Below are 25,901 nucleotides of genomic sequence, written 5' to 3' on the forward strand. Positions count from 1 at the left end.
AAAGTGGGCGTGGTTCCTCAGTCCAGCGTCCCAAGTGACGATTTTGCCATCTCTTCTGGCCATATCAGCGCTGGTCGTCCACTTCCCACACAGCTGGAAAATGGAGAAAGGAGAGGAAAGAGGAGGGATGGCTGGGTTGTGGCCATTGATGATGTGGTTTAGCGTGCCCGGTAAAGAGCAAAATTTGTATTCTGTATGACGTATGGTTGCATATAGGAGGGTAGCCAGGTGTACAAGGGAAAGTGTTCGTGTTAGAGCTTCGGAGAATAGTTTTTTGGTATTTGAGTTCTTTATGATGAGGAGACGGGAGGTATATTTAAGGGCGTGGCCATGCTGGATGGTGACCCCTCGAAACAGTCTTGCCTCGCAAGTCAACCTTAAATATATTTGTGCGTTAAAATATGTTTCAAATCGACGCGAGTAGTACATATCCTTCCGCCGGTACTCCTCGCGGCCAACAACGTTTCCAGTGGAAAACTTTCAACTGAAAATAATCTGTCACTCTTGACTAAAAGGAAAATGTTGTGATTCATTTTCATCGAAGACAAGTAATGACCTCAGGAAAGAGCTGGATCATCGTAACTGTGATTTGCCGGTTAGGTTGTCGAGATCCCGCGATCAAAATTATGTTATGGCCAGCATCTATGAACCAATATTTTGGTTCGTACCGGCACTTCGGAAGATCTCGCGGTTCACACGTTCCATCTCCTCGGTCGTGGGCAAAACATATTAATGAGGTTGTGCACTAATACGATCATTGTCTCGTGAATTAGGCAGCACTGCAGCTCCAGCCTTGCAGTTTAAACGCCACGTCTTTCTAATGCATGCAAGAAATATGACAATTTAAAAGGTCCACAATGCTTTTTGTGCGGGGAACCTGAGAGTTTTCCGAAAAAATTCCCCGCATTTCCCCGAGGGGAAGAATGTGAAAGTGCGAATGCACGAGTTGAATTTGCGCGGTTCGGTAATGTTCGCGAAAGAGAGATCACACACACACACACACACAACTACAAAGAAAGAAAGATGCATTTATTCGCAGACACCTATTTGTGTTGTCGTTGTACTTGATTGCTAGAGCGGATCTCAGCTTTGAAATTTCGTGTCAGTACTCCTTTAAGCGGGTGCATTAGCCCTTCTCACGCCCGATTCCTGGCCAATCCCCCACGTGGGTATGTGCCATGTCAGCGGCCAGGCAGCGCGCGCCCATCTCCCCCCGTTGCCAAGGAAGACGAGGAGCGCGCGCACCCGCAGCTGTTGCTATGCGGACGGACGGCGGTCGCCGGAATTCAGGGTCGCTTATAAAGTGCATTCGCACTTAAAAAAATTGGGGCAGCTTCGCACTAGCTGCGCGAAGACTGGCCAATCAGTGAAGCCGGCGGCCACACCTAGTTTATTCTTGGTTCGGCGAAGTTTATGCGAGGTCATGCTTCGAGACTCGGTCAAGTTTTCTGCGTCGTGTCATCGTTAGTTCCCCCAAGATCAATGAAAACTCGGTAATTAAATTGTGTACGATGTACGCGTGTCCACCGGCTTTGCGGTGAAGCTCCAAAAGTAGTGGAGTGCGCAGGGGGACGAGCGATTTTTCAAAATTTTTTGAACTCGTTCGGTAGCCCCCGCTCGGCGTATGTGGTTTGGAGTGTGGGACGCTAATTATGAAGTGGCTTGGCGTTATCGCTCCTCCGCGTTTTGGCTTATTCTTATTCGGCATTAATTGTTCTCTTTGCAGCGTCAAAAACTGCACCACTCGTCTCAAAGAAAGATAGAAGGAGACACCCCGCGACGCGGAGGCGGCTCGAGTCCGGCCCGAGAGCTGCGAGACAAAGCTACGGTGGTGCAGGCGCGCGCGATGGCGTCATCGCTCACCGAGGTTTTCCAGCGCACGTTCACAGGCGCAACCACCAGCTTAAACAGCATCGCTCTTGAAACATCACTCTTGTACAGTGCGCAACACCCTCGTCTATAACACTGAGTTTGACTTGAACTGGTTATCTCTCAAAACTGCGGACTTACACGTGTCACAAAAAAACGTTGAGGTCGAAGTATATGGTCAATACTTCAGAATCACACAATAGTTTTCTTCAAATGTTTTTCGGCCGAGGCAAGATAAGGCTACAAGTACGAAACCGGTGTTATAGACAAGGGTGTTGCCCTCTGTACAAGGCGGCACTGCCAACCTGCTGCTGACCTCCGAAGAAGGATGCGGATGTGCAATAGGTGAGGAAAACTACCCCCTGTTCGACAATTTCGTCCCTATGCAGTTGAGGGCTTCACAGCCTCCTTCCTTCTGCATTCATCCGCCATCTGCGGGGACCCGGATCCACAAGGAAGAATGACAACGGGAGGCGCCTGCCGTGACCAGGCGGCGCCGTCAGGCACCCACCGTCTTGGCAATCAGCGTGCGAGCGGCCATAACTACGCTGCGCGTCTGTCAAGTGGCGAATCGTTATCTTTGCGCAGGCTGTAAACAGAAGCACGCGTATCAAAACCGGCTGTGAACTGACCCACTAAGCAGGCTTTTGCGCAGGATGATAGTCAGATAGCCAGATAGCGCACTTCCCTTTGTTTCCGGATAGGATAATAGCAGCTATCACAGACAGCGTCCAAATGGGGAAGGGTGGGTGCTTGACGTTGTCGTTTTTCGTGGTGTTTGTGCCGTTTCACCGCGTGAGCCCTTCATCTTGGCACTACAAGATAAATAAATTCTTTATCTGTAGGATTGTGTAGTCCAGCAATATAGGCGTGCTATTTGATTGCCTCATCTTTCAGCATACTTCCGTTAACAGAAATAACCCGTTTGTTTTCCGGCCAGCCCATCGTCCTATTATTTTTCGTTCTCCCTGTTTGTGCGCAGTTTCTGTAAGTTCCAGAACATATACCAACCTGCCCGAATTTCCCCTTTTATGATGAAACATTCTATCAGGCTTTTTATTAGAAACTGCTGCCAATCTCAAAAGTGTTTATCCAGAGATCCCTTTCTGTGAAATACGAAATTACGTAAGCTCGGCGACCTCCATGCGAGACAATTAAAATTTCCATAAACCCGTAAAACCTACCAAAGTACCAAATGTCGAACAAGCAAAGCATATGGTACAGGCGGAGCGATGTTGAGATGTAACATGTAATTATAAAATTGTTCGTTCTCGTTTAAAATCGCGAAAGCAAAAAATGCGGTCAGAAGTAAAATTTTCGTAAATTACCAAATTTTCCTTCAAAAAAAACCTATCTATGCCCAATAATGCCAATTCAAATTTTACGCGACGCTCTAGCAAACAAACCGAACACGTTCAAAGTTGTGAACGACTTTGAACGGCCCGCCGTGGTGGCGCAATAGATGAAGCGTTGTGCGGCTGGGAGCACGGGCAGCGGACCGTGGTGGTTGCTATTCAGATGGAGGCAAAAAGCCAAACCGCCCGCCGTGTGTAGATCCCCAGGTTGTCGGCGAAATTAATCGGCAGCCCTCCAATAAGTGCGCCTTCAATACGCACAGCTATAAGCTCTATATTGTTGTTACGAATTTGAACACGTTCGTTTTGAAAGTGTTCGCGATCTGCGCCCGACGCACGGTCGCAGATGTCTTTTCGCATCGTTAGCATAGCTTAAAACATTCTTCGCACACTTATTGACGTATTGCTCTCTCCCCTTGGCAAATGTTGTCGTCTCGCAAGAGAACAATTCATCCTCAGAACTTCGGACGATCGGAAGAACCATCACAAAAATAATCATTAATGATGACTTTAATTTTTCACGTTTATAAAGTCAACTGCGGGAAAAATGTCTAGCTAAACCAAACAATAAACCAATAAAGCGTCGTTATTCCAATAAAGAAAAGAAAACATCGTCTGAGCTTTTCATTGCATTCTTACGTAAAAGGGTGTAAGGGTAGGGGGCTCGGGATGCAACATATTCCGGTCAGCGGTTTTCCAGAAGATTCCGAGCGGAAAACTTTTTTTCCCATGCTTCAAACGCCCCACATTCTAATCAGTATTGTCGTCGCTTCCGCGCGTCTTTTGTCTTTTAGGACCATCGTCAAGGCGCCACCAGTTGAGTCATCTTCCCAGTGTTTGCTTGTCAAACGCGGTCAGTGCTGATGTCCCAGCCTTGAAACTCGTTGTGAACTGCCACAGCGTCCCGATGCCCGCCGTGCTTGCCGCAACTGAAGCAGGAGGGATGATGCGATGCCTCGTCTTCAGCGCAGTGCTTGCGGCAGTACTGGCGCAAAGCGATTTCGAGCGAGGTAAGCCCCGCTGCTTTCTCCTCACTCTGCAGAAATGAAGTATTGCGTTGTCATAGAACACGGACGCTGCAAAATGTTACCGGAAACGAGTTTCAGCAGCGTATGTGAATAGCCAAGTTTCCGTCTCTAGCCGTGCGCTACTACGAAAGAAATTGGCCCACACGTGACCTCGAAGAACTGCGCATGGGCGCAGCCCTTTTCCGATGCCTCCACGGCCTCGGTGGACCTGACTCTGCTGAAATGTGCGCACACGCCTGCTCCTACGCAGTGAACGCGCAGAGCTCGATATTAAGGTAGTTATCACTGGCGCCATAATTTCTCGCTGAAGGCATGCAACCAACATTGCCTGTTGCGTCAGCCGCTTTCAGCCTGAGGCGTGTTTGCAAGCTGCGGTGGCAGCACCACGGATCACGAGAGAAATTTGGCGTCATTGGGGCCTAAAAAATGTAGTCGTAGGACCACCACCTTGCGAAGACTCGGCGAAGCCTGTAAATTGTTATAGTTGTCAAGGAGCGGCGCTGCCCGGCGGACAGAATAAAGTTTTGTACCTACTATTACAGCTATGTATACCCAGGCGGGGAGCACGCGGAAAGGTTAGCGAACGGGAAAGGACAGGAGACGGCAGCAGGAAAGTGACTGTTTCGCAATTATCAGCTGGTGCGATAGGCAATATTATACAGGCAGCTTTAGTGTAACCGACGCCCATATTTAAAAAAGAAAAGAAAAAGGACGAGCTTGAATCTACCAATGACAATGCTCGGTGCTCTTCTCTGTATATACCGTATTTTTGCGATTTTAAGCACCCCCTGATTCTAAACACCCTCCCTTACTTTCGGGGGGAAAAAATAAAAAAAAAGTTTGGATATGAATCTAAGCACCTCCTTTTCCAAGCAACCGTCACAAGGTGGATTTCAGACGCGTGTAAGCGGGCCCGAGCTGACGGTGTGGCCAAGTCATCGATGAAGTTTTCAAACACAAACCCCTTTAACGAAACAGAAAACGACCTGCTGGGGGATACTGTGAGCGGCGGGCTAAGCGGCACAACCGTATCGAATGGTAGGAGGTCGACGGAGTATCAGACGTAAGCAGTGGGTTCACTGTCTGTAGCTATTATTCTTTTAAATGTTTGCCAAACAAACCATTACTCCTTGCGCCTGTCTCGTCGAGATACGGCCAAGAAAGTGAGGGGGGGGGGGGAAGGGGGGTTATTTATGTTTTTCGTATTTAAGAACCCCCCTCCCTCACTTTGGGTAGTGCGAGCGGGGAAAAAAGGGTGTGCTTAGAATCTAGTGGATACGGTATTTGTTTACGTGTTGTATTGCTGCGGTTGCAGCAATTCTTTAATCGCCTTTAATTTTAATTTTTGAATCGCCTAGATGGATTTTAGCGTAATTTATAACAAGTAACAAATTAACTTTTCGAATCAACACCGTTCAAGGACTGAAATGGAAATCGAAACTTTCTTTCCAATAATTCTCATGATGGTTCACGTGGCATCGAGCGAATCCCGCAGGCGATATTGCTCTCTTGTGTACGGAAGTCACTCAGCTTATGGGCTAATTATTCGGCTTTTAACGCTCACAGAGGTACGTAATACGTTTCAGCTTGTGAATCAGCATGATCGTGGTCGCGTGTGAAGACGTGAATGCTAACCACAATGACGACGATTTCCATTGTGGGTCGATCGTACGCATGAACAGACAGCTTTTTCCCTTTTATCCAGCAAACGTTTTCTAAATAACGCTAGCTGCTGCAAATCTTTCTATTACAGAACAATTGTTTTTAAGTGCGATGCACTCCTTAAGCGACCCTGAACCTGCGTCCACCGGCGATGTCCGCATAGCATACCCACGTGGGGGATTGGCCAGGAATCTCCTCGTCTTCCTTGGCAACGGGGGGAGATGGGCGCGCGCTGCCTGGCCGCTGACATGGCACATACCCACGTGGGGGATTGGCCAGGAATCGGGCGTGAGAAGGGCTAATGCACCCGCTTAAAGGAGTACTGACACGAAATTTCAAAGCTGAGATCCGCTCTAGCAATCAAGTACAACGACAACACAAATAGGTGTCTGTGAATAAATGCATCTTTCTTTCTTTGTAGTTGTGTGTGTGTGTGTGTGATCTCTCTTTCGCGAACATTACCGAACCGCGCAAATTCAACTCGTGCATTCGCACTTTCGCATTCTTCCCCTCGGGGAAATGCGGGGAATTTTTAGAGTTTTCTTGCTTGAAAATATTTCTTGTCGTAAAATCTCAGGCGCCTGTGTTGCACTTTGACAGCTTCTGTACGCGCGATTCCTTGCTGCACGCAGCCGTCAATGACAGCGGGGCCTCGTCTGGGCGCCAGTTCAGCATGGACGGAATGCCCGCACTGGAAGCCATGTTGCGCCTGTTCCGGAATCCGTTCATGGCGGCGCTGGGTATCCGCTCTCCACGTCAGCGGGCACCCCCCTTCTCACTCAGCCAACAGGTGAAACTTGCCTGAGGGCTCTACTACTCACCCATTTGCTAATCATCATCGTCATCAGCCTGGTTGTGTCCACTGCACGACGAAGGCTTCTCACATAGACCTCTAGTCACGTCTATCGTGAGCTAGCGCAGACCATCCTTTGCGTCCAACGTTCGCAGTTCATCCCTCCATCAAGTCCTATTAGATGCGACTGCATCTCATTCACTCGCCTTGTCCCTCCATACGGCGTTGTTGTTGTCCGTCCACACCCCTCCCCCATTCTCCTCGCCGCGCGAGCTGCGCTCTCCGCCGCTCACCCCCTCAACTCTCTGATAGCGAACACTCTCTCGCGAGGGGCATTGGATTGGATTCGATTGGCTTGGCTTGGCTTGGATTTGGATTGGATTGGATTAAAGTGGATTATGTTGGATTGTGTTGCGTAATAGCCACGCCACGTTGCGTCATAGCCGTGGCAGGGGGTTCACGGCACGTTTCACGCGATGGGAGAATCAACCTAACGGAAACAACAACGGAACCCCCTATGCGTCGCATCTACACAGGGGTTCCCGCGAGGGGAGGTGGGAGCAATTTTTTTTGTTCTCGCTGCATTGACAGCCACTCTGTTAAACGGATGGCCCACCTGTTGTTCCTCGTATGCATGACGTGCCCTTCCCAAGCGCACGTGTTTCACTTAATTCTAACTCGAATGTACGCAAGACCGTTCAAAGCGCAAAACGTAAACGAGGGACGACGAGAGGGCACAGGGACACAGGGAGCGCGTGTCCCTGTGCCCTCTCGTCGTCCCTCGTTTACGTTTTGCGCTTTGAACGGTCTTGCAACGAAATGCCAACTTGCACAGAAATCCGACTTAATCGAATGTACGATTCTGCGACTCGCGAGATGGCGTGGACGAAAGGAGGGCTTCAAAGGTAAGATGGCTCGCTATTCCCGCATTTCGCAAGTGAATTACCAGCGAAGCTTTTGCGCACACGACATAGAGGTGACACTGAATTTAGGCGAAATATACGAGAAAAGCTCAATTATCTGAAGTGTTGACGGCTATCATACCCATGAAAGACACATACATACATGTACACACGTTTACTTTGGCTCTGCTGATTGTGCCTATTAGTGATAACAATTTTTCTTCAAATGCATATCTAAGTAGTGAGACCCATAAGCTTACCCGCCGCGGTGGCTCAGTGGCTAAGGCGTTGCGCTACTGAACACGGGGTCGCGGGTACGATTCCCGGCCGCGGCGGCCGCTTTTCTGATGGAGGCGAAAAGCAAAAACGCCCGTGTGTACGAGATTTCGGCGCACGATAAATATCCCCAGGTGGTCAAAATTAATCCGGAGCCCTCCACTACGGCGCGCCTCATCGCCTGCGTTGCGTCGGCGCGTTAAACCCCACAATCATCATCGTGACCCATAAGCTTGAGGTCCAAATCATGTTTTTTACCGCGTTTGAGTGAATCGAACAGCGCTAACGCCGGAACGTCCGTTTTCCAACGCAGCTGGCTTGTAGGCCTTATGAAGCGCACACTACATCACACATGGCTCCGACGCCAGCGGCGATATGCGTTTGCTTTGTGTTGTTATCGCTTTCACTCTCGCTTGACAATCACTTTCACTTATAAGGGGAAAGTTTCCGCTCGTACGCCAGCGGCCATATGCGCATTGGTGATACACGTTTGCTTTTGTGGTTGGCTTTTCACTCCCAGTTTCTTGGAAAGCTTCTTCCTTCTACCCAACCGGCGATATGCGTTTTCTTTGGTGATATGCTTGGACTTTGCCAACTGGCGTTCCCACATTGTGTTCTTCCGCATGCGCGCAGTCAGCATAAAATCCTAGATCCTGGCCATAGAATATTCGCTTAAAAAATTAATAAAACCTTCAAATCCGAAGAACGTCGAGGAATCTATGGGCAAAACAAAACACGCTTTTTGGTTTTGTTTTTGTTTTTTGCGATTGAGCGTACTTTTTAGCAAACTTGCTGAATGCAACTTGGCAGGAATGGAGTTTTATTCAAGGGGACGGTTGTACGTTTACCTCCCGTAAAATCCAATGTGTTGACAGCAGAATGGAATTTCGCAATAGCCCCACCTTTGCTGCTAACTGCGTAATCATGAAAAGTACATAAAACTCGGCTTAATGTTAGAGCCGTCGTAACGGCTTATTGTCATATAATTTATGTCGGTATAGTTTCGATAACACAAGCGTTGCAGCAGTTTCCTGTAACCACACTCCCTTCGCAAACGGCCATGTATTGACAACAGACTAATTCAGGAACGTTCACAACTTCACCGTAAATATACTATTAATGACAAGTAAATGAAAATCGCAGTAATAATGGTTAGCAGCCAATTTCAGTGTAATTTTTTTCGATATACAGTCGAGTCCACTTATAACGATACCGTTTATAACAATATATCAGATATAACGATGAACAGCTATGGCACTGGCAACTTTTGTACTCTTTCTATGGTAAAATAAACCGCTTATTACAATGCTCCAGTGCAACGATATCGGATATAATGATTGAATCCGGTTATACTGTGCACCAAAAGTGCAACAGTGATGACTAATGACGCGGTTGCGCAGCCTACTCAGGTAGTGTCTTCGTAGGAGGCCCAATGCGTGACACAGTCCCTCGGGGACTGTTTCCGCCAAGGACATTTACCTCAGCTAGGTGAAGCACCTATGGGTGTTCTTGGAATGGAAAAGATTTGCGCTAGCTTCACACGCGGCAATAAAGGTGACCGACGGTGGCTTCTTTTCCGCAAATTAGTAGTAGTATGACCTTGCTGGCATGCGAATAAAATGTTTTGAGCTCTGCTTCGTTTGTTATTTCGCAACCCCCTTATAACAATTATCGGTAATAACGATGGGATTTCCTTGGCACTTGGATATTGTTATAATTGGACTATAATGTACCTAGTTGAGATTGATAGCTACGAAGCATATATAACCGCGCTGGTATGTGGGTAGGAGCGTCGGGAGTTGTTTGTTTTGTTTCCAATCGATGACCTGGAAGATATGTCTAGCACCATATCGACGCGTAGAGTCCTCTATCACAAGTGATAACAACAACAAAAAAGGAGCGGCAGCCTGCTATATAGCGCCTGGCCTAGCCAGAGACGGTGTTGATATGCGTTCGAGCAGCGAAGAGTATACATCAACCTCGTGAGCACCAATGGTCAGCTGTCGAAGATGCGCCATGTGACTGTCGTAAGCGGCCGCTCTGTGCCAAGCCGGTCGTGCTCACCCGCTTCTTTGTTGCTGCTAACTATTTCGACGACTGTACACCATGCGCCAATCCGTGTTGAGATTGTGGGACGCGTGGTTGTGTTAGCGTAGGGCAGTTTTCTTTGCGTAGAAGCATGGTGCATGGAAACGGGTGCCCCGCATACTGTCCCACTTTCTGCGTGCCGCAGTGGCGCTCGCCGCCAGCTAAAGCCCTCGGCGTCGTAGTTACACACAACTTCGTTTTCTCCCCATGTACCAGATGACGAGATGGACATTTCGTCGCCTGTAGCCTGCACAGAACGAAGGCAAAGGGCGTTTAACACCGCTTTTTGGGCGCTATGGTGTGCCACGAGAGGGCGTTATGGTGGGCTGGATTTCCAGCCCCGGTGGCTGCATCTCTCTTATTAGTGCTGCTTGTGTCTCTAGTAAGCGGGTTGTGTAGAGGGAGGTGTATGATGTGCGCCTGTCCCTGCGAAGACGCTGTGCCAGAAGTACTTCCGTATCGGCGCAACTTCATCACCGTCATGACGACATCCTCCACCTCACTAGCTTAGGGGCTCCGCACTAACCAACGTCAGAAGGGAATGAGGGGTGGAAGTGAATCCCACAAGGGATGCTAATATGAATAAGCGGGGGGAATTGCACGTCGTAGTTCCTCTTGAGGAGGCAGTAAGGATCCCTGCAATTGAGAGGAACACAGTGGCGTATTATCCAGTGGGCGGAATAACGATCTATCTCTTATGGAGGCCGATGCCTTGTCATGAGCCACTAATGGAGGGGGCAGAGTGCGTCTGCCTGTGCGCGTGTGGGCTTCTCAGTAGGTCTGCTATCACCGCCTTTGTAGCCCTTCCATAGAAATACGAATAGGCTGCATTTGCTGTTTATCCGGTTTGATAACGAACGCTTTATTCGCTCACAGCCATGAAGACTGTGCACCTGACTTTTTAAAAATGATTAAATGATTGCGGAATACACATTAGACAGCACTTTGCAGCTTGTTCATCTTTTCTGCACAAATATCTGACTAAAGGCCTGATATTCTTTTTACAACAATGGACCATATTCGCACGATCAATCAGGTGATAGAGGAATGCGCGGAGTATACTCAACCCCTACATACAGCCTTCATAGTTTATGAGAAAGCATTTGACTCGGTCGAAACCTCAGCAGTCATTCAGGCATTGCGGAATCATGGTGTAGACGCGTATTACGTAAGAATACTTGGGAATATCTACAATGGGTCCACAGCTATCACCGTCCTCCATAAAGAGAGCAGTAAAATACCTAAAAGGAAGGGCGTTAGACAAGGAGACACAATCTCTCCAATGTTATTTACAGCATGTCTACAAGTGGGCGTAAGGGTTAATGGAGACTAACCTCAAATTTGCTGGTAATGTTGCCTGGATAAGTAACTCGGGGGACGAATGCAAAGCATGCTTACCGCACTGGACAAACGGAGTAGAACGGCGGGCCTGAAAATTAATATGCAGAAAACCAAAGTAATGATCAATAACCTCGGGTCAGCACAGCGGTTTGAGATAGGTGGCGAGGCAGTGGAAGTGGTAACCGAATATATCTACTTAGGCCAAGTTGTGACCCCGGATCCTAACCATGAGGCAGAGGTAATTAGAAGGATAAGAATGGGGTGGGGTGCATATGGCAGACATTCTCAGATAATGAATAGCAGCCTACCATTGTCGCTGAAGAAGAAAGTGTATAACAGCTGCATCTTACCGGTACTCACCTACGGGGCAGAAACTTGGAGGCTCACTAAGATGGTTCAACTTAAATTGAGAATGACTCAGCGGGCAATGGAGCGGAAAATGATAGGTGTAACATTAAGGGACAAGAAGAAAGCGGAGTGGGTCAGGGAACAAACGCGTGCTAAGGACATAGTATAAATTAAGAAGTAATGGGTGTGGGCAGGGAATGTAATACCAAGGCAAAATAACGGTTGGCCATTAAGGGTAACTGAGTGGATCCCTAGAGAAGGCAATCGTGGCAGGGAGTGGCAGAAAGAGAGAAAAAACTTTATTCTGGAACCGTCGGGTCGACGACGAGTGGTGACCAGCGCTTTGAGGGCGCCGGTGACCTGGGCTGCTCGTCCATCGAGTCCTTGCTGGACCCACGGATCCGAGCTTCTTAACGCCGCCTCCCAGTACTCCACACAAGAGATGAGAGGGAATGAGTTTTGAGGGCATTGCCGAATGATATGAGCAAGTGTTTCGTGGGCTCCAGTCGGGACGTTGCGGAGAAGGAAATACAGATGGATAAATTGCGTGTAGTCTGGCGTGACAGGGGAGGGTGTTGGTTTGGAGAAGGCGCCAGTACCGTTCCTCGGTGATAGAGAGTTACCAATGGGGTGGAGGGTAGCGCCGGGGAGAGAGCCGGTAGTGGCAGGTAATCTCCTGGAAAGTCAGAAGGCTGTCGCGCGTTGATTGGGCTCCATGGGAAGGGGTGCGACCTGGCCCAGCTCGTTCGTTAGCTCTCGAGCTGCAAGGTGAGCCGCTCCATTTCCTTCCATCCCCGCACGGGCAGAAGTCCAAATCAGCTCCGCGTGGGAGGTGGGAGGACTTTGAAGGAGAATTTTGAGAGCCTGCGGGGAAATAATCCCCCGGGCGAAATTTCGAATGGCCGTTTTCGAATCGGAGATAACAATTGTTGGGGTAGGCCGATGAGTTAGCGTTAGCGCAATAGCTGCCTCTTCCGCAGAGGCAGGGGAGCGCGTTCGGATAGTCAGTGAGTGGTAAGAGCTTACTTTTGGATCAAAGGTGGCGGCGACTGTGTAGGCGTTGTGACGGCTATAACTAGCGGCGTCTACATAGGCGGTGGACTGGCCCATGAGTTATTTGCGTGTTAGGACACGTGCGCAATGTTCACGGCGTTTAGTATTGTGCTTCTGGAGCATATTGCGTGAAATCAGTCACAAAAAGCAGGAGATTGTGCAAGTCTGGAGGAATGTATACTCTTTGGTGACTAACTATCGGTGCATGAATTCCGAGCGACTTTGGGATGTAACTGCCAGTAGAAGTGATATAATTGTCGCGAAAGTTGACTGACAGAATGGGCTTCTATGAGCTTTTCAACTATGTTGTAAATGCCTAGGCGTTCCAGTTTGGCAGTGGAAGTACTTTGAGGGATTAAAGGCGCCGTTTTGTACATTTTTCGTATCAGGCAGTTGATTTTAGATAGGTCCGTTTCACTTGGGTTAAGGTACGGGAGGGCGTATGTCAGGCGACTGAGCATGAATGCTTGAACCAGACGGAAACACTCAAATTCCCTCATTTCCTTGTTTCGAGCTGCTTTGCGACGGATGGGCAGGATGGGGCCAATAGTTTGGCAGACTTGTGAGGTGAGTTCAGAGATATATCGCGTAGTGGCTGTGTTGCGCTGTATGATCAAACCGAAGACTTTAAGAATAGGGGCACATGGTATGGGATTATTCTGTATTCTTATTGTTACGTCTGGAGTGGAGCGTGACCAGCGGGGGTCAGAGAGGGTCAAGAGCTCCGACTTACTTGGGGAGCATTGAAGACCGACCAATGCCGCTTCTGCTACGACGATGTCTGTGCCTCACTGAAGCGCCTCCTCAATTTGTGCATCACTACTTCCGGCGCACCACAGAGTAATGTCATCAGCATAGAGACTGAGCACTGGGAGGACTCAGAGGAGGTCTCGGAGCGGCAGAAAGTTAGATGGGCAGAGGAGTCAAGAAGTTTGCGGGGATAAATTGGTCGCAGCTAGCCCAGCACCGGGATAATTTGAGATCTATGGGAGAGGCCTTTGCCCTGCAGTGGGCGTACACATACTGGTGATGATGATGATGATTGTGATGATGATGATGATTCTTTTTACATAATACTTGCGGCATTGATTTTTTAACAAATAACGCCGTGCATTCTTCTTCCCGCAGGTCGGTCTCGATGGCGTGAGCTCTCTGATACTGCACATAAGCGACCAGGACCGCCAGAAGGCCCTGGAGCAGACAAAGCTCGTGTACTGCGGGCGTATGGATGCCTGCCGCCTCGGTCGACAGATGGCGCGGGACATGGGAACCAATGCTGCCATGTAAGCACCCCGGCACATGCTTTGACCGTCACGTTCAGAACGGAAAGCACGAAGCCCGTCACACCAAAACACCTTGGGTCCTTTGGGAGCTTTCAGTCAAATTTGATAAGTGGCCGGAGGGTCTTTACAAGTGTTCAGACGAGTTCCCACATTCACTGGGTCGTCTTGACAAAAAGGATTCAACTATGAGCGCATTACGTTGCAACTCCTTAATATCGAGTTTCAGCAAATATATTTTTGTAAGAGTTACGATACTGCAGGGATGTTTAGTTCAGAGAAGCGGGGTAGCGCTTGTTTTTTATACCAACGATAAACGGGCTGTAATTTCTTCCATGAAATTCCCAGCGTAAATCTCATTACAGCTGTTTTCCCGAAGTCAAACGGCTGTCGTAAGGGTTGCTCAAGTGGTCCCGTCATGTCCTTTTCCTGAGCACTCTTACTACTATGTATGTATCTATAGAAATTCATCAGCTGAATATTGGAAAGAAATACAGATTATATTAGCGCTCAAATCACTTCTTAGAGGCCTAATTACAGGTGGGTTTTTAGGCGTTTTACGCAAACATTTCTGCGTTCGGTTCCCTCGGGGTGTCTGGGGCGAACAAAACATCGACAATGTTTTTAGGACAATTCCGTTTATTACGTTTCAATCAGGGAGACATGAAGGTTTTCTCATAACAGCCCTGGATAAAACTTAGTAAGATAAGAGATGAAGAGCAATATATATATATATATATATATATATATATATATATATATATATATATGTAGCGAATCAGAATGGGGAAATGAGCGGCTCGTTGAATTCAGACAGAAATAAGGGTTGGCAGTCAAAAAAACCTCGGAAAGGAAAGGGCAGAATGTGGTAGGTCATTGAAACAGATAAAAAATATGGAAAGACATAAAGAAAGTGGAGAAAAAATGCCCGCCGGGTGGGATCCGGACCCAGGACAGCGCATCTAAAGCCCTGCATCAAAAATACTCTATGCTACGAACTTGTAAACTATCATGGAAATAATCGCACATATGGCTGTTACGTTTTTTTGCACAAACCTAGTTGAAAATATACTGTTTGCTGACCAATCCTACAAATTGGTTTGCCTGTCCAGACGCCATAGAAATACGTGTAATTTTGACGCGCGGGAAATTCAATCGGGGTATTATTTTTGTGCATGGATATATCCAATGTAACTGAGGTGTAATGAGGCAGTTATAATACGTTAATTCGTAAACAGTCAGGAAATTGCAGGCAGTGTCAATGTGTTACTCCAAAGAAAGTAATTTTGACTCGCGCTGTAAGCACTGTAGTTTATGCTATGAAAGCACAGAACATCTGGCTGCCTGTTCGGTACCATTTTCCAGACGCGTTCTAAATGTTCTTACTGTCCGTAGAGCTCGCGGGAGTAATACCCATGTTACACTGGAGTTTTAAATGAGCACTGACACAAAATGTTGAATGCGAGATAACTTGGGAGATAGTTTGTTTGGAACACACATATACACCAGCTGTAAAATATCAGCGGCAAAGAAGCCTAAAACATATTTACAATGAATTTTGACGTGTTCGTAACGCAACCGAGCAGCCAGAGGAGGTCCTTGCAAGGTCGACACCTACTTGGACGTGGAGTAAATAAGCAAACACGTCACGAGTTTGTGTTGGCCGCTTTCGCACTGCCGGAGTTCCTCGCCGGCTATTCTCCTATATTCTATCCGCTTTCCTAGACTATACCCTTTGTGGACTTCGCAAACCTCACAGTAACGCGTCGCTATTCCTTCCCGTTGGATTGCCTCGACTTCTTTCTCCTATTTGCTTCACGACTCCCGCCTTTTCTGCTTACGGCGAAACCTTTCGCCTCTCCTCTATATCGACGCTACAGCGGAGGGACGTCGGACATCGGGAAAGGCTGCCGTACGAGTTGTATGCCGCGTGAGCAAGTCATTGCGTTCGAAGCCTCCGGGTTAATATAGTAGAAGACAAGAAAGCTACGTCACCGTCGGAGGGTAAAAATTATTAACGTTACCTACTTACAAGGAAATTACAAGTGTCGAAAGCGTTACTTGGCTATGCTTGTGAAAAGATTCACTCTGCTGGCGTTCCAAAAAGTGTCCACAAAACAGCTCTTCCTTAGTGCACGCTCAATTCCCTTTCGCTGCATGCGTTCCTAGCGCGTGCATCGCGAGCACTCAAAAAAAGCTTGTAAATAAATTTGGTTGTTGTGAAACTTTGAACCACCAATTTGTGGGGAGTTGGCTGCGCAGAAACTGTAACAAATAATATCTGAGCCACGTGTGCGAAGTTATTGCTCCTAAGTTTAACCACCTGAATCTTTCAGGGAGAATCTCAAGAGGGAGTAGGGTGGGCGAGTATGAAAGGCTAAATGTTAGTGCAAAACCAACGTCTGCACCTATATGCACACGTATAGTCTGGGAAAATCAGGAGGAAAGAAAACAAGAAACCACAACCCAAAATTACAATATTGGTTAGCATTCGCGATTTATTTGTCAAAAACAAAAAACCATAATCCAAAACTACAATATGGTTTGCACTCGCGCTTTATTAGATGCGACTGCATCTCATTCACTCGCCTTGTCCATGCAGCGTCGTCGGTGTTGCTGTCGTCCGCCCCTCCCCCATTCTCCTCGCCGCGCGAGCTGCGCTCTCCGCCGCTCACCCCCTCTCCTCTCCGATGCCCCTCTCTCGCGAGGGGCATTGGATTGAATTCGAATGGATTGGCTTGGCTTGGTTTGGCTTGGATTGGATTAGATTGGATGTGATTGGATTGGATTGTATTTGATTGGAATTGGATTGGATTCGATTGGGTAGGATTGGAATTGGATTGGATTGGATTAAAGTGGATTGTGTTGGATTGATTCTGTTGCGTCATAGCCGCGGCAGACACACTGGCGCCGGCGCATGTGCAGTACTCTCTCTTCCGCGGTCTCCTCTCCTTCGGGCGCACTGCGCATATAACCGGTGTGCCGCTCTCCGGCGGCCTTTCGGTCGACGGTTGCTCTCCGCTTGCGCTTGAACCACCCTCAGCGTCGCATCACACCAGGGTTCCCGCGAAGGGAGGTGGGCGTTTTTTTTTTTTTGTTAAATTCAGTGCCTCGCAAAACACTCGCTTTTATTGATCGGATGAGCCCTACAAAAGTATAAACTCCGTGTTGTTGCTCAGTGAGATGCAGTATTCAAAATAACTTTCAATTAACAATTCACTGGGACCGAGGCAAATGTACTAAATGAGGCCTGATCGACCTGAAATGAGGCCTGGAGGTGAGGCACGATCGACCCACGCATACCAAATCATTTTGTGGCGGGTGATCTAAAGGGCCATACAGACAAAAACAAGTTTGTTTTATTCGAAAGATTTTGTGGTTTATAGTGCCCCCGGCGCTTGTCCGCCAGCAAATGATGCCGTATTCACTGAGAAATTAATCAGTTTTGGTTAAAGTTTTTATCCTCCCGCCAAATCGTCTGTTTTCGTGACGTCTACCATGAAGTCATGAGGACGGGTATTCAAACTCATTTCCAGTGCGTCATTAGGCTCTGCAGCTTTGCTTAACGTCAGTCTTCCCAGATGGCGCCACCATATTCAGCCGCTCTATCCCCTACCCCATTCCCTCCTTTTCCTATTCCTCAATAAAGTTTGTTCAGTCAGTCAGCGACTATTGTTCGCCGTTGCGTTGTTCTTGACCGTATTTGCACCAGGATTATTTTTGATACGGTAGAAACTAATCGTTCCGTGAAACACGGGGTGTGCTCGACAAACAGGGTCACGTAAGACAACGTCGTTTACGCCGACCGGCGAGTGTCGTATAAGACAACTCCAAAGCGGCGAGCTGCTGTGCAGCTAAAACAAGCACACTGCGCCCAGAACCAACAGCAGCGAGCATCGCTTATTCTATGTTTACGTGTATTTTCGTAACTTTCATTGTTCATCCAACCGTTCTCACTGCTGTAAAATGAATATGCACTAACTTTAAGCGCAAATAGCTTCTTCGGCATGCTTGTAAGCCCTGCCTAATTTGCGTTTGCTTTTGCCGGCCTCAGCCAATTTCACAGCTGGGCATATGACATCATAGGTTCGGTTGCGGGAAATAAGCTAGTGGCTCGCATGGCCATTCCCTTTTTCCCTAATTGTATAGCTTATTTGAGCGAAGTGCGGGTTAAAGTGATGTCAGTAGGATTCTAACGAAGCAACCTTTCGAATGAACCAACTTGTGCTTTGTCCCCTTTAAAGGCACAAATAAAATATTTCGCATCGGTATTGTACCATGGCAAGTGCGATGGCGCGCAAGGGGAGTAGAACCCGAAAAGCGACCACCCGATTTTAAAACCAAAGCCTTCGATCTCTATGTTTTATGTAAAGCGCTTGGTACAAAAAAAAAATGGCGGCGTACATATATCCTCGCTTAACTGCAAATGTCGTCTAAATACGATAATCTTCTGGTGCCGCTCCCGCGTAACTGCTTCTCATCTACCCTGCCAACCTGTCACGCGGTTCCCCTCGTGTCTCGGTCCTCCCATGTCAAAGAAAGTACGCGTTTGCTGAATTCATTTCAATTTTCCCGCGTTCGCACTGCTGGCGCGCCATCTGTCGGAAGCGTTTGTTACTGTTGTGCTTGCAGCCCAAGCCATGTGCTTGATGCTTTAGAACGAGCCCTTTTTGTATTCTGAACTTAAAATATACTTTTTAACGGGTTTTATTCGTTTGCTCCAAGGAACCTGGAGGCTCACTAAGAGGGTTCAACTTAAATTGAGAACAACTCAGCGGGCAATGGAGCGGAAGACGATCAAGATATAGCCGGGTAATATAGCCGGGTAAGGTCTGTTGATTATTCGTTTATCATATACTACACCAACAACTTAACTTCGTTGATCATATACTACACCAACAACTCTCAACTTAAATTGAGAACGACTCAGCGGGCAATGTAGCGGAAAATGATAGGTGTAACATTAAGGGACAAGAAGAGAGCGGAGTGGGTCAGGGAACAAACGCGTGTTAAGAACATATTAGTAGAAATTAAGAAGAAATGGACGTGGGCAGGGCATGCAATGCGAAGGCAAGATAACCGTTGGTCATTAAGGGTAACAGAGTGGATCCCTAGAGAAGGCAAGCGTTGCAGGGGGCGGCAGAAAGTTAGATGGGCAGATGAGATCAAGAAGTTTGCGGGGATAAAATGGTCGCAGTTAACACAGGACCGGGGTAATTGGAGATTAACGGGAGAGGCCTTTGCCCTGCAGTGGGCGTAGATGGGCTGGTGATGATGAGATGATGATGGTGATTTGTTTGCTAGCACAAAGATTACTCCCATGTCTACCTTTAACTAAAGGAACCTTACTAGTATCAGTTAGGTATTTAGGTGCCGCCACAAATGGCCTCACGCTTATCTTTTATTGAACAATGTTGAAAAGTAGGAATCATGTTGCCGGATTTATTACTTTGGAAATGTTCTGCCTACGTAACCTTCTTGTTGAAGAATTGCATTACCTTTTGACCGGGTGACTGAATCGAGGTACAGGAGGACAGATATACAGACATACAGACCAAAATTTTCCCGTTTATATACCCCCAGAAATACTATCGTTATAAAATCTCGGCGAGTTACAGAGAATCGTTCAGAATTTTGAGGCTGAAGCCGACGAACGCTAAGTCAGGGCAGGCGGCGGCCGCGCATGCAATACGCGCTGTCCTGATAGGTGGATGCACAGTGGTCCACACGCTTAGCTGGAACAACGATTTACCCGCTCATCATCTCCTCCTGCTTTGGTGTAAAGTTTTTTAGTCACAACTTTTGCATTTTTTTAAGTTTATGAGGGCTCTTTAACTTTTCCACATTCATTTGAACCGTTTTTGTTAGGAACTTGTGAGCTATTTCACGCTAAAGTCAAAGGTGGTGCTCCAGCTAAGTCTGTGGAAGACTGTTCCAGTGCGGACAATGGCTCCCGGCGACTGCAAGCGTGCGGAACGAGCTTGGAAGGGTGCTTCCCAGGGGGCTGCTCAAGTGTTGACGGCCACGACAGCAAATTTAAGCAAAAAGTTCAACAACGGGTCAAGACAAGGTCCGACAATGCTTTCACCTTCACATTCTGAGAAAGTTCTAAGCATCCACCCGCCCCGCTTCACCACCGTATTTTTTTTTTTTTTTTGCGCTTGCTATGTCATTAGTAGATATGCTCACTTAAGACGCTGAAACGTATTTTGGCCTCAGTAGTCACAATCTGCAGGACCCATTTGCAGCACCATCTTAGCTGTTACTAGAGCGAATACTCACTGCTATCGAAGAATTCGCGTCACTACCATTGTTGGCTGTGGTCTTTAGCGATGGACCCTCATGCGTAACTGCCATCTTTTCTTTTTCCTTTCTCGTAGGAGCAGCATGGACAAAAACATGCCGTACCTGGATTCCGCTATGATGGGCATCCGGGGCATGGACTGCGAGAATATGTACCGCGGCTGCATGGACTTCCAGTGAATACTTCACGCCAAATTTTATTTATTTCGGCATTTACGCGGCCATAAATAAAACCACGTGGGGAGCGCTCCGTTGCTCCGCCGTTTGTCGCCTATTACTCAAGAAGAAATCTCAACCTATTCTCGGATTGCGAAAAGACCTTGGTAAAGCCAAGGCTTATCTTTCTGCAGAAAGTGACAACACAGAAACGTATACCGGCCATTGGATCCAAGAGCAACGTGCGGGTTTAGTACGTCGTCTATAAATGTTAGAATCTATAAACCTTTTTAACTTCTTCGTCCTGAGAGCTGCCATTTTATCAGTGGGCTGTGCTGACGGCCATATAATTGGCGCAATCGACAGAAAAATGTCGCTGCGCATGCGCAACACAGCCCGGAACATGTCCCAATCTTATTAAAGATTAACGAATGAAAACCTGCATAGCCCCCACAGTCTACGTTGCACGGATTGACTTAACATGATAAAAAAGTAATGCTACAAGAACAGTAGTTCTCCTTCAACTAACTTAAGCCAACTGACAACATTTGACGCACGCAAGCAAAATTTTATTCAGTTCAGTACGTCACGCGATTCATTATATAAGTTTGAAATAGACGTTCTCTTCGTGATTAAAAACTTTGAAGATTAGCTCTACCCAGACTCATTCAGAGCTGCATAGCAATAAACTCATGCTTGGCCCGAGGACCCCGTATATTTTATTCAAGACAAAGAACCATTGATTGATTGTGGGATTTAACGCGCCGTAGCTACACCAGTGCTATGAGGCGCGCCGTTGTGGAGAGCCCAGAATTAATTTTGACCACCTGGAAAATCTTCAACGTGCGCCGAAATCTTGACGCACTGGCGTTTTCGTTTTTCGCCTCCACCTGAAAAGCGGCAGCAGCGGCTGGAAATCGAGTCCGCGTCCTTGGGCTCAGCAGCACAACGCCTTAGCCACTGAACCACCACGGCGGGTGGCAGAAAAAAAAACACTCACTGTGCATATATTTCACGATATCACTTACGCTTGGTTCCGCCAGCAGCCGTGGGTAGAATATTTAGAAAGAGAGAGAGAAATAATTATTTATTGGAGAGTTTAGCTCCAACCCAAACAGGAGCTGGCTACTCCAGGCATTGGAGTATACAAAAGGTACAATACTTGCCCTAAGGAACCACAAGGGGTTAGAGAATATTTAATTTAATTAATAATGTATTTTATACCAAAAGCTGCTGGGTCATTATGGCTCCGCGAATGTCATTGTGGCTGGGCGCCGGATAACCGCCGTTGCATAGTTTTAACGCCACAATACGTTCCGTACATCATTACCATCATCACCATGCTGTTTGTATCCACAGCAGGAAGAAGGCCCCTTTCAGGTACGTGCAGTCACTTCTATCGTGTGTCGTCCGCATCCACTCTTTGCCCCCAACCTTCCTTAGTCTATCCCTCCATCCAAGTCATGCTCTCTCCTGCTCCGTTTATCGTCCCTTTGTAGCCACTCTGTTGAACGGATGACCTCCCATTGTCCTTCATCCACAATGCATGACCCGCCTTCCCAAAAGGTTCGTACCTTTCGTGTATACTTGTGTGGTGATGTGCCAGAAATGTTCAAGGAAAACAAAACAAAAAAACAAGGCCCAGCGCAAATGCCGCTGACGCATTTGTTTATCCCGTACTGCACCGCTCAAACGTTCAGTACATTCCGTTGCCTCGTTCCTAGAGTACAGGACACATCATGCGCACAGACAACGAACCAGCGTTTATTATATGAGAGCGGAGAGGGCTGTAGAAAAGAGGAGTCATAAATAGACGGAACACACGACGGAGGACTTGTTTCCCCTCCCCTATCAGGAGGCGAGCTGGCAGTCTGGGAAGGCCATGTCGCAGTCGGTGTTGCTCAAGCCGTGAAGGGCCGCTTCCACCAGGGAACGGTCCACGGTCCTGCGTGAAGGCGGTGCAAGAAAGGGCTGAATATGCGTATAAGCGTCCACCTAAAGCTTCCTAAGAACAATGCTGAGCAGTCAACATGGTAAATGAAGTTCTTCTAAAAGTGCGTCTGAGTAATATTGTATCGTTTAGAAACAGCACGGAAGACAGGACTAAGGAAGGAGCAGACGACACAGGCGCTGTATCGTCTGCTCCGTGGTCTGCTCCTTCCTTAGTACCGTCTTCCGCGCTGTTTCTAAACGATGCAATGTACCAAAAAGGCCTTCAGTACACCCTTCTGAGTGAAATTGCCCGCGAGGAAAGGGGTTTTTACTGAGAAGAGTTATATTGCTCCGAAGATTCTTTTTGAAGCCATTAAAAGCTCCACGTAAGTCGTCGACCATATTAATTTTATACATAAAAAATCGCGGAAATGGTGTAAAGCGTTCCTGCCTTATTTAAATTACTGGACAACTGTGATGTATTAGCGTGCACCGCATACAATTTACAAGGCACTGTGGTGTTTCATTGCAGCTTGCACATAAGCCCAACTTACGGTTATTTGTTGAGCAGGATCGTAGGCAGAGAACCAACGCGATGGACTTTTGAAAACAGCTTAATATTGTCACGTAGCCCAGGACGACGCAGGTTTATTCGGGGAACAAAAGTTTATTAAAGCAAACTGGTGTTCAGCTAACAAATCAACAACGTGACGTACACATACAAGTGTCGGCCAATCGAATGCCGTGGAGTTTGCCCAGCGAGCATTTTATCTTCTTGAGCTGTACTTTTTGGATCAGTATGAATTACATCGACAACAAAGAACAGCCTCCTAGTCAAGTGACTACAGGGCGCAACACTCCCACTATCAAATGAGGTAGCTTTTGGCATACCGAAGAACCAGAGGAAAACACGCCCTTCACTTTTGACGTAGATAAGGCAGTTACGCATGGCCAGCCGCTGGCAACAAAACACACATGTAAATAAAACGCGAGGCATAGTTCGCGCCAACATTCCCAGCCGAAAGCAGTTCACAGCAACACGCTGGTAGCTTTTCGTTTCGCAAGTCAGTTATGTGAACGCAAAACATATTTTCTGTGTGCATCATGACTTTTAAATGCGTGTTAAATTTGTAGGGACTCAGCACCTACGTATGGTGTGGCCCGCGCATAGTGAGTATTACAGTGCAGTGAGCGCGCGTCGAACACAGATAAGGACGTCAGCCCCGACGTGCCATGTGCCTGTGCGTGCGTGTGCGATGAACAGTGAGCTCGCAATGAACATGTGCAGTGCGCATCAAACCCGGAACATGCGCGCAACTACCAAGTCTGGCTTAAAAGCGGTGCACACGGGTGCGGCCGGGGGAGTTAGACGGGTTATACGGAACAGCCCGGGGGCAGCGGATGGCTCCGATGTGAGCAGCGAGGGGCAGCCAACCGCAACCAAGAACCCCGGCCGGCTTGGACTAACCAGCACATGTGGTGGGCGCTCACGGTGCGGCTTTAGACAGTGGACTCGGACATCGTCGTGATCGTTCAGGGAAGCGCCAATGTAGCGTAAGCTACACTGGCCGAGTTTGAGCAGTTTCGCGCGGGGTGGTGAAGGGCCGTTCTGCGCAAGCGCGAGGAGCATTGGATTGGTATGGATCGGATTGGATTAAATTGGATTGTGTTGGATTGAAGTCCAATCCAATTGGAGTACGGGTGTGTAGAGAATTGGGTCTGCACATTCGCCGGTCTGCGCATTCCAGAGGAGTGACGTCACAGCTGCGTCAGACGCACTGGCGCAAGCGCGTGCCTAGCTGTGCGCTTCTGTTGCGCAGTAGCCAAGTCTGACGCTGCGCCGGCGCCGCTTGACTGCCGTTTCGCGTGGCTCCTGGAGAGCCATGTTGCGCATGCGCGAGGAGCAGTGACTGGACTTGACTGGACTGGATTGCACTGGACTGGACTGGATTGGAATGGATTGGACTGGATTGGACTGAATTGGACTGGATGAAATGGATCGGATTAGATTAGGCTGGATTGGAAATTGTTTTAGCAGCAGTAAGCATGATAATCACCTAATCATAGACAACCAGGAAACCTAAGAATAACCAGCTGAACCTTAGCTCACGCTACGTATATCCTGGCTCAGCCGAGCTAAGCCACTGCTAATTGAGCGACTCGTCGCTCCCATGACTCCCTGTTTAGTGCTGGCTGTGTTTCATACTCATATTTATGCGCAAGCCGTTTTTTTTTTGTTTGTTTGTTATACCGGTATGAAACTGTTTCTTACGGGTCGTCGCTTCGTCGGGCGGGGTCATGCTCGCGAACCCTTCCCCAGAAAGGAGGTTCCTTCAAACTAGACCAAACTTTTAAGCACGACCTGGACGCCAGTCCTTCGATGTACTGGGGAGAGTGCAGTTCTAACGCAATGAGCGGTCATCATTAAAGCAAAGTGGCATTTGAACAAACCAATTTGATAAGTCGTAAAGACGTTTTGGTTCTATATTAAGTAAGAGGTTCATTAAAGCATTCTGACGGGCTACTTGGTCTGGCATGACGGAAATATAATTTGCGCTACAAGGACGGGACGACAGAAGAGGACAGAAGAAGTAAGAGGCGCGCTAAATTTTGACTGTTACATATATCTGTTTATATGAAACCATGTAGCTTATTCTCAGCTCACCAATAGGCGTTGAACTGCTTCAGTATTGCTAAGAATATTTTCATAGACTTTCGGTGGTGCCTCAGCCGCAAAAGCCGAAGGCTGATTGAATGCACACTAACAAGATGCCGCTACAGCCTCGACGGGTTTAACATCACCGGCACATGGAAAGTACCGCTATTTTTTCCTCTTTCCATCCCCGTTAATCAGCGCCATTTATTGGTCCATTTCGGTCACGTGGTCAGCGGCGGCCGCTTTCGGTTGATCTGTTCGGTGCCTCCCATGAGCGGCGGCTGGGATCGTGCGGTCATCTGATTGCATCATCGCTATCATGCGTTTTTTATTCTGTACATACGCGCTACAACGGAATGTAAAGGACAGCAGAATACCAGGGTACCGTGCTTTTGATTGCAGCCCCAGAAGGGAGGCTGGAAAAGCACTTTCTTCGATTCCAAGCGGCAAAGCAGAATCGAAGCGACAAGCGATATGCATACACAGGGTTCGATGGAAAAACTTTGTTTCCACAGGAGATACCAGATTGCGCGAGGAATTTACAGAGGGCTTTATAACTTTCTTTTTTGTATTTACATTGCGTTAGAACGATATGGGTGTCATTGACAATATGGGACGGTTGAAGCGTTCGAAGGCGTCAACGTTACGTGTTTTTGTGCGGGGTCAATTACGTAGCCTACGCCAGTTTTGTTCGAAGCGCAGTAAAGAGCTTCGCACCCGTTTTTCTCGTTTTATATGCTTCATCAAACATGTCCTTTTTTTTTGTTCTAAACCTCCCAGTACTTGCCAAAACATAATGCAAACGCACGATTTTGCGATGAGTATACTTCTTCAATGGAAACTTTTAAATATCAAAGAA

At 47.7% G+C, this 25,901-nt stretch overlaps 2 protein-coding genes across 2 annotated transcripts in view; one reads left to right on the plus strand and one right to left on the minus strand.

Annotated features, from left to right (window-relative positions):
• The first annotated feature begins 3,894 nt into the window (after nt 1–3,894).
• On the plus strand, nt 3,895–20,793 carry LOC144166299 (uncharacterized). The gene is made up of 4 exons (XM_077695831.1): nt 3,895–4,234; nt 6,547–6,704; nt 13,844–13,998; nt 20,376–20,793. The coding sequence occupies exons 1-4, from the start codon at nt 4,132–4,134 to the stop codon at nt 20,476–20,478; spliced, it is 519 nt and encodes a 172-aa protein (XP_077551957.1). The 5' UTR covers nt 3,895–4,131; the 3' UTR covers nt 20,479–20,793.
• Nucleotides 20,794–22,240: 1,447 nt separating this feature from the next.
• LOC144166300 (uncharacterized) overlaps nt 22,241–25,901 on the minus strand; it is a 41,734-nt gene continuing 38,073 nt past the window's right edge. Inside the window, exon 4 of the mRNA XM_077695832.1 lies at nt 22,241–22,399. Coding sequence (XP_077551958.1) covers nt 22,306–22,399 — 94 coding nt within the window. The 3' untranslated portion in view covers nt 22,241–22,305. The remainder of the gene's footprint in view (nt 22,400–25,901) is intronic.

This window comes from Haemaphysalis longicornis, unplaced genomic scaffold, assembly GCF_048455015.1.
Source record: "Haemaphysalis longicornis isolate Haplotype H1 unplaced genomic scaffold, Haemaphysalis longicornis Haplotype H1 scaffold_167, whole genome shotgun sequence".
Lineage (NCBI taxonomy): Eukaryota > Metazoa > Arthropoda > Arachnida > Ixodida > Ixodidae > Haemaphysalis > Haemaphysalis longicornis.

Excerpts from the sequence above, each read along its gene's own strand:
- LOC144166299 (XM_077695831.1), top strand. The coding sequence starts at position 4,132 with ATGCCCGCCGTGCTTGCCGCAACTGAAGCAGGAGGGATGATGCGATGC. Across the intron at positions 4,235-6,546 it reads GCAAAGCGATTTCGAGCGAG|CCGTCAATGACAGCGGGGCC; the intron begins GTAAGCCCCGCT and ends TGCTGCACGCAG. Across the intron at positions 6,705-13,843 it reads CCTTCTCACTCAGCCAACAG|GTCGGTCTCGATGGCGTGAG; the intron begins GTGAAACTTGCC and ends TTCTTCCCGCAG.